Raw genomic sequence first — 12,996 nt, forward strand, 5'->3', positions numbered from 1 at the left:
GAATGATCTGTCTGGACTGTACGCGGAACAACTTCAGTACACGTGACAATAAATTCAAATCCAACACCAACATTTCTAAACATCTCCTGAGGCACAGGCTCAGTTAAGTAAAGTTTCACAGAATTACAAATATTTCAGCACAGGAAGAGGCAAATTTCACCCGGCTGGACACATTTGAAAACCCATAAGACATCACAGTGAGTGGCTGGTGAAAGAGAAGCACAGAGGAGAATCCGAGAGGAGAGTGGGAACCAAACCGTTCAGTGAGTAAAAATATCCAGTTAAATACAAAAGCACGGAGAGTGAGAAAAGACTACAATATATGATTAGGATGCATTTTTATTTCATAAAATAATGTTTTGAATCAATATAAAACCTTGTTTACAGATTTTTCGGCTTTAAATAACGAGCGCAAAGCCACTTTAAAAAATATACAGTCCATCTAGTAGTATTGCACTCTTTTATTCCCCCTTATTTCACGCAAGACAACTGTTTACAAAGCAGTCATATTCTTAAACAAATAAAAAATATTTTTACAACAGTATTTTACAGTTTGTGCATCATTATGGTTTTTTTGTTGAAACATTAAGCAGGTTTGTATAAAATTCTAAATTTACTTCCAAATGATTTATTCATTGATAATTCGGTTACTTTTGCAGGTTTAAAATGGAATCAAGTGCCGAGTTTAATATGTGCAAGTTGTAGTGCTGGAAGATGCTAGTTTACAGAAGAATGTTGCAATCTGTCTCTAATTCCAATGACTGTCTTTAAATTACAACCAACAATGTTTTTTTCTAAGTGAGAGGATTCATTATATGACTAAGCAGACGCTGGCAATTTGAACTCTTGAACAAAACAACAAAGATAAATAAGGATGAGCTTGGAGGTTTGAGGCTGTGAATGTTCTTATTTGTCATCTGGTGTTCATTGTTGAGGTCCATATGATGTTTTCCATATGATAAATGTGTTGTTATTCACTAGTTTCATCTTATTTCTAGGGACATCAGAATTGGTGTGCAATTTAAAACTGAAATGGGATTTGTACACTAGGGGTTTTCTGCCTTTGCTAATTTTAGGAAAATAAATTGGCATGAGGTAAAAAAATAATTTCAGTCACTGTGGTCTAGACATTCACTTTCATATATCTCTTTTCCACTCAACTAATACTGTTAAGATTATATTAAGACATTCTAAAAATAATTTTGGCAGAGATGAATGAATTGTCCACATCAGCTGTTTAAAACAGTCCATTCCAAACAGGAGATTTTCAAATCAACAGAGCATATCTGGAGAAAGAGAACAATCAATCTGTATCTTGAAATAAGAACAGAAAATGGTGAAATACACAGCAGTTCAACATGTATCTGTGGAAAATGAAACAGAACTAACATTCCAGGTAAATAATCTGATGAACAATCAGAATCCTACTGACCTGAAACGTTAACTCTGTTCTCTCTACACGGCACGCCAGACCTGAGTATTTCCAGCATTTAATGCTTTTATTTCAGATTTCCAGCAACAGTATTTTGTTTTTGTATTAGTCTTGGATATTCTCAAACAGGCTCAGAAATCCAATTTAATGGGTTCGTCTGAGATTCCAGACAGAAATTTCAGATCAAAAGTGGAACTGTTTAATCTGTACACTAATTTACGTCAGTATAATTTAGTTTAAAAGGAAACTAATTTTGATTAGTTTCCAACATGCCTCCATTCATAACGATACACACATCTCATCATCTGATCTTTCTTCTGAGCCTTTGGTAAATTTAGTTTCTTCATTCTTGTTCAGTGACTGCATTTGGGTTGACATGGGTTAAAATACAACAGTTTGAACCATATTTAGCTGTGGTGTCTTCCTGTGAAAGCTAACTTAAAACGCAGGTAATAGATTTCAATGAGATGTTTTGATTGAGTTCAGCTAATTGATTTTTAAAAGCTCTGCTTCCTGGTATTTTAAATCCTACTTTTAAGTGACGTATCTTTATCCTTTGTAAATACATGGCGATATATTCCTGTATGTAAGGGACAATACATAGAAGTAACGTGTAATTATTGACCATATTAGGAACAGGAGTAGGCCACACAGTTTATTCTGTCATTCATTTAGATCACATCTGACGTTTACCTCATCTCTATGAGGAGATCTTAATATATTCAGTCTGATAGCAGCAAACACCCTACAGAAATGGTGAAAACAGTTGCAGAAACCCCTGCAGAAATCCAGGCTGGCTATAATTATGTGACTTTGGATTGGTATTTTCTCGTTATTTGTTTGCTAAATTCTGGAATCCCCCCACTGAACCCATCCATCTCTTTATCGTCCTTTTAAGGTGCTCATTAAGACCTATCTCTTTGACAAAGATTTTGGTCACCTGCACTAGTATCGCTATAAAATCATGTTTGTTACTATGTTAAAAGCTCTACAAAACACAAGTTATTGCTGCCTTTGTACTAAATACACCGATGGAATTGTTGGACTTCCTATATAAGACCATTGTAGAAGCTCCATTACCATAAGGAACGCAGAGGTTCAATAAGAATTATTAAGGCGACAAGGGATGGACATTAACTGTGGCCTTTCCAGCAGTGTCCCATAAAGAAACTCAGGAATGTTTGTTATCTTTATAATGAGAATTATAGTTTCCTTGGCAGAAATGTTTGTAATGACAAAGGACAACAGGGTGGCACAGTGGTTAGCACCGCTGCCTCAAAACACCAGGGACCGAGGTTCAATTCCAGCCTTGGGTGACTGTCTGTGTGGATATTGCACTTTCTCCCCATTTCTGTGTCGGTTTCCTCCGGGTGCTCCAATTTCCTCCCACAATCCAATGATGTACAGGTTAGGTGGATTGGCCATGTTAAAATTGCCCCTGAGTGTCCAGGGATGTACAGGTTAGGTGGGGTTACGGGGGTAGGGCAGGGGAGTGGGCTTGGGTGGGGTGTTCTTTCATAGGGTCGGTGCAGACTCGATGGGCTGAATGGTCTCTTTCTCACTGTAGACATTCTATGATCTGGTACTCCTGCCAACTACAGGGAAACAATCTGGTGACACAACCCAAGGTACAGAGAAAACTATTGAATATTCAATTGGCTGTTTAAGCTGCTTTCTTATTAATTCCTTTAGATCCACCAGTCATTGTGTAATTGACTCACTAATTACATGAAATTGCACACATGGCATTAGTTACAAATCATTATGCTTTCAAATGAGATTGCCATTCTACTACTTTAAAGGTAATGTTAATCTATTTATCTTAATGCCTTTAGCATCATATGCCACTACCATCCAGAAGGTCAAGAGCAGCAGACACATGGGAACACCACCACCCCTTGGAAGTTCCCCTCCAAGTCACTCATCATACTGACTTAAATATATTGCCGTTCCTTCACTGTTGCTTGGTCAAAATCCTCGAACACTCTCCCTAACAGCACAGTATGTATACCCACACCACACGGACTGCAACAGTTCAAATACCAGCCTAGCCAGCGATGCCCGCATCCCGAAAAGAAAAAGAAATATGCTAATGGCATTGAGCATAATTCAACCCCATATGTTTTATTTGACTTTCTACTTTTTGTCCTCAATTGTCAGAGTGGAATTACTCCTGTTGCTTCAGTCAGGCAGCTAGCACAGTTCAAACTGTTGGTTTCTTCACAATCTGCTCTTGGAGCCACACTTTTCTAGAAGATTCCATGGACATTTAAAAATGGTGGATTAGACCTGGATGTGGAAGTTCAACTCTCACTTCCGACAGATCCAGTTTATGCTGGTAGGGGAAAATGGGTGGAGTGTGATTCACACAGGATCCAAACATGTCAGGGCCTTTTGATCTTAGTGCTGAGTTCAAACAGATACCTTTTTGGCTGGTCCAATGGCCTTAGCCAGCAGTGTGAGGGTCACACATTGATGGAGTAGACATAAATGCTGTTGAGAGGTGAGCAAGTCTGTGTAACTATCATAATCTGAAGTTTAAAAAAAATTCCCAGCTCTTTAAACCAAAAAAAAAGATACAACTGTGTCTAAGAGTTTTTTTAAAATTCTCAGCAGACCTGCTTTTATTGACAGGCTACCTGCTACAACTTAGGGGGGAAAAGTAGCATCTGGTCATATGGTTTCAGTAGAGTTATTTGTTGTTATTTCCTGAAGGGCTATTTTATGATTGCTTGGCTGAGTTTCAAAAGCTATAATAATTCACCAGGGGGTTCTGAGTTCATAGCTTGACAGTTTAAAGAGGTTATCAAAGGATTATCTGTCTTTGATATGGGATCTGAAGAGGAGTTTGTTTATTTTTTATTGAAAGATGAACCACTTGAAGGGATTTAAAAATGTTTATATGGGAGCTCAATAGCAGGTGTGTAGGAGTGAGAGCAGTATTCGGCTGTGAGAAGTTTTTTCCCCATCTCTGCATGGTTTATAAGATCTGCCATGGTGGATATTGGATTAGCTGGCATTGAGTTGGCATGTAGGGTATGAGCAGCTAAAGGGTTAGGTGCGGGCATACGTTGACATGAAGTATGAGGAGCCAAGAGGAGTAGGTGTGGGGCATGCGTTGGCATTGGGTTAACATGTAGGGTATAAAGAGCCAAGGGGTTGGGTGGGGGACATGAGTTGGCATTGAGTTCATTTGGAGGGTATGAAGGGCCATGGAATGAGAGTGGAGGACATGAGTTGGCAGTGAGGATATGAGGGGATTTGAAGGATCATGGGGATGTTTGGAAGGTGTGAATGTGTGTATTTTGGGGTACTTTTTAACCAAGGTTGGTCCGGCAAGTCAGGACATTTCCCGACTCCAGCTACCCGCCTGAGTAGCCAAACTCCAGCCCATGATGTCACACTGTGATTAGCCAGTTTGAAGTAAGAGTAAGGGAAAAGGTGTGTCGCCCAATGCCAGTCTGAACACCCTTTCACCAATGAAACAACTCAAGTGTACTGTCTCTTGAGTCCTGATTTGAAAACTGCAGGATGAAAATCTGTGGTAAATGTAGCGTGATTGCGGAGATGAGCAATTGGGGCCTTGTTGCTCATGGCCCTGTGTAAAGAAAGAACAGTTTTTTTAACCTTACAGGCACTGGAACAGGCTTTCCTCTTCAACACCCAGGCAGGTCGCAGCAGGATCAACCACTAATCAAATTAAATGGGCATAAGCTGCTGGTGATGCAGTGCCTATTAGGATAAATAGTTGGAAGATTGTGAGCGTCTGGGGTGGTAGTTTGCTCCCATCCCACCAAGTTATTATACCAGGGTCCTGAAGAGGGAAACCCACCTACTGTTCTTAAATACAGACACTTAACAATTGATTTTAATAAAGGGGGGTTAATATTATTTGAGAATAGATCCACTTAATTACTGCCAATACATAATGCTTTCTTTACACGCAGAGACAATAACGAGGGTACCCTGAGAATTGGAATGACTGTTGCTGGAAGTTGTAATCTTTCCTGGTGAATGAAGAAGAAAATGTATGCTCCAGAGTTTGTTTCTTCCAATGAATGAGGACAAGTGGATCCTGTAAGCTTCACATTTCCAGCTGGTGGAATCACAGTGCTCAGGGGTATGGTGTGTGCCATGCTCTGGTCAAAGAGAAGGTGAAATGTTGCTCATTCATACGTCCTGGTACCTGCTGCCTGCGTACGAACATCTCAAACTTGTACTTGTACATGTTTAAAAATCACGAGTGACTCCGATCCTTCAGGCGTGGGGAAGTAAGCAGGATCAAAATGGGGTTGAGAAGCCTAAATGGTAATACGCCAGCAATGAAAGATTGGAACCAATTCAACTGCCTGAGACAGAATCGATTCTCTGATACGTCAGCCAAGCAGCTCTGCAGTATTCCAGGAAACTATGGGTGATTGAGCAGTCAGTCTGGGATCTGGGAGGATCAATCTCTTACATAGATTGCAATTCTTCCTCCTTAGCTCTAGGTAATTCCATATGCCAATATCTTGGCTGATTGGATGGCCCAGGTTGGATATTCTGCAGGAAGTGTTCCAGTGCTCTTTTTGTAAACTGCTCCATTTCAGTTAAGTTAAACACTAGCAGTATAACTGCACAACTGGAGGCCTCTTAAGCTCTGGATTCTTACCATTGTGCATCTAAGTTCTACAGAATGAGTATAAGGCTCTATTGAGTGAGTATACACTTCATTGCAGGCAATGATTTTTTGAGTAGCTTGATTTGGGGATCTTTAAGTATCATAATGGACTTGTGCAAGCATCAGTGCTGAGCTTACCAAAAAGTAAGTCCTAGTGTTGGATTATTTGAACATCATTTGAGCTCCATTGTCTGCTCTGGAATACGAAAAAAGAATTTGAAATTTCTTTTTTCTCCAACCTTTTCTTGTAAAACAGATTTATTGTAATGAAAAGGCCTCGCACTTGATCTGAAAGATTCACAATTCTCTTTGTTATTTTCCCTATTTTCAAGCCAAATTTGGCAGAGGTAATTTTGTTGGGATTTGAGAAAATTGCCAACTACTCCTTGGGTTATCACTTCATTTTGGCGTGGTGATATTATCGATTATGCTACAATCAGCCAAATGTCTTAATTTTCCGAACCAGTAACTGGACAGGTCCTTCAGGGACAGACTTGATGATGTTCCAAGCATCATAGTGCATGAGGCCATGCAGGAACTTGCCATTGATTGCGAGCAATTCGTCACCAACATCGATCATTCCCGACTGCTCAGAAGCGCCACCTGCAGGTTACAACAGGTAAAATATAATGTGAATAATGCCATGGAATTCAGTTGTAGTGAAAGTCTTGAAGGGCGGAATGGCAGGGCAGCCAGGACAGGAACAAAACATTGGGCACAATCCAATGACCACGTTGCGCCGGAACGCCTCGCAAGATCCAGCGATGTAATCCCGCCCATTGTGGGCAGGATCACTTTTTGGCAAATTGGGGGGGTTTGGGGATTGCTTTGGAGGCCTCGGCAATTGGGTTCCGGTGAGCTGAGCTCCCCAATGTATAAAACGGGGCTATGTGTGGCTTTGGATGCATGTTGCCCGTTCAGGCCCCTTATACAATGCGAATCGCGTTTGATAGCCATGTGTTTCTCGCTACTGCGAGCGCCGGGAAACACGTGGCTAAATGCACTCGCTATGGAACTTTGTTCCCGTTTAGGAGAATCGCGCCCCTTGTATGGTGATATTAAAGGGAGTAACACAGTACCAATTTCACAATTGCGTGCCATTTGTTGACATGATTAGACAACAACACTGATGTGCAAATCTTCCAAAATCCTCAATGATTCTGACTTAAAAATGTAAGTTATTTTGATATATCTCAATCCTAAAAAACAGTCTTCCCTCCCATGTGTTTGGACTCAAATTTCCTTGATCACCAATCTCAATCTGGTCAGTCCTTTTATAGTTTCATAGAATTTACAGTGCAGAAGGAGGCCATTCGGCCCATCAAGTCTACACCGGCTCTTGGAAAGAGCACCCCACCCAAGGTCAACACCTCCACCCCATCCCCATAACCCAGTAACCCCACCCAACACTAAGGGAAATTTAGCATGGCCAATCCACCTAACCTGCACATCTTTGGACTGTGGGAGGAAACCGGAGCACCCGGAGGAAACCCACGCATACACGGGGAGAACGTGCAGACTCCGCACAGACAGTGACCCAAGCCGGAATCGAACCTGGGACCCTGGAGCTGTGAAGCAATTGTGCTATCCACAATGCTACCGTGCTGCCCTTGCTGGTAGTGATGAAACCCATTAAATGTGGGTATGAATTCTCTTTCGTGTGGGGCTGCAGTGGAACAGGACTTCAGTGCACCATTCCGTATCAAGCCAAGCCCCATCTTCCTTCCTCTGGGTTTTTTAAATATCAGTAGATTTCCAGAAGGATTCTCAAATGAGATGCCATCAGGAGAAGAACACCAGGGATTCCATTGCATCATTTGGCCAGTGCATGGGCTTTACATTGAAGAAAAGCATTGGTAAGGATATGACTTTATTTAGATGGACGGGGGCACAGTGGTTAGCAGTGCTGCCTCACTGATCCAGGTTTTGATTCCAGCTTTGGATGACTGTGTGGAGTAGTACCGCTCTCTGAGGCCCATTGGTACCAACTCCATGGAGCCTCAGAAAGTGGTGACTGGTGGGCAAGATAAAGTCAAAATCGGCTGGAGAACTCCCCCCACTCTGGCATTTACATCTGTCAGATGGGGCAGAAGCAGGCAGTGGCAGCCTGAGCAGCACTAATGGAGTCCTGGTTTAATTAGCCTGGGTGAGTTCTGGGTGGTAAGACTGCAGAAGGTTTAATGTCCCATAATTCCACCATGAAAGAAAATGCTCCCCACCACCCCCACCCCAGCAAAAAATATTCTCATTTCAAAGTGCAATTATTTGTTAGAAAGCAAAGGCCTTTACCATGGGATGGAGAGGAGCTCCATCTAGTGCCCTGGTTGGCAATGCACAATTTATACTTGTTGAAAAAAGGCAGGTTCTGAAAAATATGCAGTAATGCTCATTTGACCAGGAGTTGAAGCATTTTGTTGCCTGTGCTGTTGAGCCACTGTCATTTCCACCTTCCTAATGACATGTTAATGATGTGTTATGATCTGGTTAGGGACCAGTAACGTTTTAAAAAACAGAGAAGATATGAAATTTCAGTTACCCACTAGGAGAATAAGTCACAAGATTCCACTGTTTTAATCAAACAAAATCAATTTTACCAAACACAGTCTCAGGAAGGTAAAACAATTTACAATACCTGCCTTATACTCTAATGTTGAAAAGTAACATGAGGTGAATATGAATTAACAGGCCAACTGTGGTCACATCCACCACAAGGCATGTTAAATGGCAGATACGACCAAGACAGATCCCATGGATTACTCAGCAACCCACCCAGATGTAAATGACCACTGTGAGTCACAAAATCTCATTAAAACTATGAGTTCCTCACAATTACCATACAGCTAGCAGGAATTGTTAATATACTAGGTACACTTTATTCTCACTGAAGTCTAACCTTGCTGGACATCAGCTAATTTAAATAATTATAAGGCCAACCAGTGTAATTCGGAGATTTTCACAAATATTGCACCTGCAGTACAGAACTTGCTTAAATGTGCCTGGGATAGTGGTGGGGAGAATGGGGACACATAGAACCATGTAAAACTGTACACAAATGGCTACTGCTGAAAATTATTGTGGTCATGTATTGTGGAAAGTTAGATTAAAGGATATGTCAGTAGAGATTTAAAATTTTTTTTAGAGTACCCAATATTTTTTTCCAATTAAGGGGCAATTTAGCATGGCCAATCCACCTAGCCTGCACATTGTTTTGGGTTGTGGGGGTGAGACCCACGCTAACACGGGGAGAATGTCCAAAGTTCACACGGACAGTAACCCGGGGCCGGGATCAAACCTCAGCACATACGTCAGTAGAGATGCAGTGGCAGACATTTAAAATTATATTTCATAAACTCAGAAAAGATACATTCCAGAGTGAAAGAAAGAATCCAAGGGAAGGACATACCATCTGTGGCTAATTAAATAGTTAGACATAGTATCTAAAAGCTTATAACTCCACAAGGATGAGTGGCAGGTCAGAAGATTGGATAGAAAGTGAAGAACTAGAGGTTTTTCCACAGTAACTTCATTGAAGCCTATCTGTGACAATAAGTGATTATTGTTATTATTATTAACAGCAAAGAATTACTACAAGATTAATGAGGAGTGAGAAATTATATAGTCCGAGAGAAAACTAGCTAGAAATATAAAAACAGATAGTAAGAGTTTCTACAGGTATTTAAAAAGCAAGAGAGTAAGTAAAGTGGGTACTGGTCCTCCAGAGAGTGAGAATGGGGAATTAACAATGGACAACAAGGAAATGGCAGATGAATTGAATAGTTTATTTTACATTTGTCTTTACTTGGATGAAGGGACCAAATGATTGGTTGATAAATTTGACGATGACACAAAGATATGTAGAAAAGTAAGTTGTGAAGAGGGCGTAAGGACTCTGCAAAGGTACTTCTGAAAAGGAAAGCTGCCTGATGCTACATTCCTAATAGAAATATTTACCTTGAAATATTCGCTTAATATACAGGGGTCTGTCTCCATGAATTGAAGCCTTCCCACCATCTAGGCTGAATCCTAGGCCAGCAGAAGTCTTCAGCAGCTCTATAGTGATGGCCCCTCCGAGATCCACATTCATGCCTGGGATAATCAAGACAAGTGCAACTTTAACTTGGTAACATGACACTTCATTTTAGTCTTGCCCCCAATAACATCACTCAACTTTAGCCGTGTCAGCTCATATTCTGGTGATACTCTCATTTGTGCTTTTATTACCTCTAGATTTGACTATTCCTGTGCATGCCTGCCTGGCCTCCCACATTCTGTCCTCTGTAAACTAGAGGTTGTCTAAAACTCACAGCCCTGCTTTCCCCTGGGGAATCGACAAGTCTGCTTCGTGCTCTCTAAAAGCTGCAATACGGAAATAAACTTCCCTCCCCGTGAAAACAGATTAATGTCGTGCCCACATCCAAAACAGACAGAGGCAACAACAAAATAACGGAATTGATTATTAGGCACAAACTTGAGTATCTGTACAACATTAACATGGTAAACAACAGCTAACACAGATCCAGAAGAGGAAAATTATGCATAATTAACTTCCTAAACTTTTTGAAGAATTATCCCTAATTCACACTGGTAATCTGACAATGGGCTAAAAATTTGATAAGGACCTTTTTTGGGCTTGCGCAATTTCTCTGAATTTCATCAAGTTGAGGCAAGCAGCCCACAAACTCCGTGCTACCTGCTCATGAATATGATTGCAGCTTCTGGACCAGTGTGAAACATGCTCAGCAGAGGGGCCCAGTAGTGTGCATGGCTAGCACAATGTACAACGAGCTTGGAATTCCTAAGGCCTGCCTACTCCACTTAAAGACAGGTGCACAGGCTACAACAGGAAGTGTATCAGAAAGTCTTTGAGTGAAAGAAGGAGACTGCAAATGAAGCAAAATGATGTGGTGCTGGAGACCTTCGTGCAAGGGGCGATTGGAAAATGGTCATGTTTCCAGATGGGTCCAGGAGACCTAGGGAATGAGAGTAGGTGACCACGGTTAATCCGAGATATGACTCGGTCTCATACTGACTAGTGTCTTTAGCCATCAGAGGAGCTGTCAAAATGTTGTCAATGTTATTCACTTATATTACAATGTTACTTATAATCAATCGCCTGTGCAGTGGACACCTACCTGTTCCTGCTGTTTCCGTGGTAGCATCTCTTCCAGATGGGAGATGGTTTCCTGTAGGAAGCGATAAATCTGGCTTGGAGAAAATGTCTTCCCTTTCCTTTCCTTTTTTAATTACAATGATGGCCTGTTTAGGTAAGCGGGCCTGGTGAAGTGCATTCAGTGTATCTCCATGTGTTGTGCCTATTACAGAGATTCCATTGATGGATAAGATATAATCACCCCGCTGAATGGTGCCTTCCTGAGCTGCCACTCCTCTTAAAAATACTCTGTGAATCTGCAAGGAAGATTTGTGATTTTAAGGAAATGACTTTTATAATACATCAAACCAAAATGCAACATACCCTTTATTTTCAGTGTACTTCAATAATAGTTTCACGACCAATATTTTACTACTAACATTCCCATCAGATGTTGGATTGCTTGGATTTTTATTTTTTTATTGTTTTAAATTGTTCCTTCAAATTTAATCTTGCAATTGGGATTCCCCACATAAGCACAATCCACACTGCAACATAATTTGGTTAGCTCTGCCTTCCTAAACTTGATAAACTGTAAAATCATTAATAAAAAAAAGCATGTGGAGAGGTAGCTCACACATACAGCATCAGAGAGTCTGGAGTGTGCTTTTGGCATCGAACACTTTAAACAGTTGAGATTGACCCAGATCGTCCAGTCTCCGGATCATTGGAGACTGGACATACAGCCCTAGATACAGGTCAGGACCTCATGAGAGTCCTGGCCTCCTTGGGAAGTTTGAACTTCTGATGGGTAATTCCCCTGCCCCAAGGAACCCTCTGCAAAAGTCTCCGACCAGGAGTTAGAGTCAGTTAGGATAGTTCCCAGGGACTAACCTGGATTGTTACTCAGTAAACGTTAGACAGAAAAGCCCTCGTCCAACCACTGGTAACTACACATCTGAACCCGCAATCACTTACATCGACCCGCCAACATCTTGACCTCCAATCCCCTGATTACTCCCCTAAACATGACAGCCCAACTTTCCCCTTGAATTTAGCCCCTTCCCAACTGACGCAATTACCCTTCCTGACCACACTAACCCCCACCTGATTAGCCTGAGTGACTACCCCTCCTGACCTACCTACCCATTCAACCACCTACCCACTTCACCCACCTGCCAGTCTATTACCTCACCCACATGCTACCCTATCCACCTGCCACCTCAATCATCTTTTACCTCACCAACCTGCCACTCTACCCACCTACTTACCTCACCCACCTAACAACCCTACCAATTCACTCATTCATCCATTCATCCATTTCCTTACATTCACACTGGTCATTCAAACTGACCATATGATAGCTAGTGCTGTAAAAAGAGGACAAGGCTTCTTTTCCACCAATCCTACGGCGCTATGATGGAGTTTTTTGGAGGATTGTATGTTCCACAGTCTGAAGAAGTCATGTTCAGAAGACCCAGCCAGAAATATGGAGCATAGTCAGAGCGCTGAAAAGTTCAAGCAGAGCAGCAGTCCACCGACCCACTGAGTCACTGTCTGTGCGGAGTCTGCATATTCTCCCCATGTCTGCGTGGGTTTCCTCCGGGTGCTCCGGTTTCCTCCCACAGTCCAAAGACGTGCAGGTTAGGTGGATTGGCCATGATAAATTGCCCTTAGTGACCAAAAAGGTCAGGAGGGGTAATTGGGTTGCGGGGATAGGGTGGAAGTGAGGGCTTAAGTTGGTCAGTGCAGACTTGATGGGGCGAATGGCCTCCTTCTGCACTGTATGTTCTATGTTCGTGGAAGATCCAACCA

At 41.7% G+C, this 12,996-nt stretch overlaps 1 protein-coding gene across 1 annotated transcript in view; it reads right to left on the reverse strand.

Annotated features, from left to right (window-relative positions):
• Positions 1 to 321: 321 nt before the first annotated feature.
• Positions 322 to 12,996, reverse strand: part of pdzd2 (PDZ domain containing 2) — an 809,599-nt gene continuing 796,924 nt past the window's right edge. Inside the window, 3 exon segments of the mRNA XM_072497206.1 lie at positions 322 to 6,695; positions 10,044 to 10,178; positions 11,225 to 11,498. Coding sequence (XP_072353307.1) covers positions 6,529 to 6,695; positions 10,044 to 10,178; positions 11,225 to 11,498 — 576 coding nt within the window. The 3' untranslated portion in view covers positions 322 to 6,528.

This window comes from Scyliorhinus torazame, chromosome 3 (genome assembly GCF_047496885.1).
Source record: "Scyliorhinus torazame isolate Kashiwa2021f chromosome 3, sScyTor2.1, whole genome shotgun sequence".
Classification (NCBI taxonomy): Eukaryota; Metazoa; Chordata; class Chondrichthyes; order Carcharhiniformes; family Scyliorhinidae; genus Scyliorhinus; species Scyliorhinus torazame.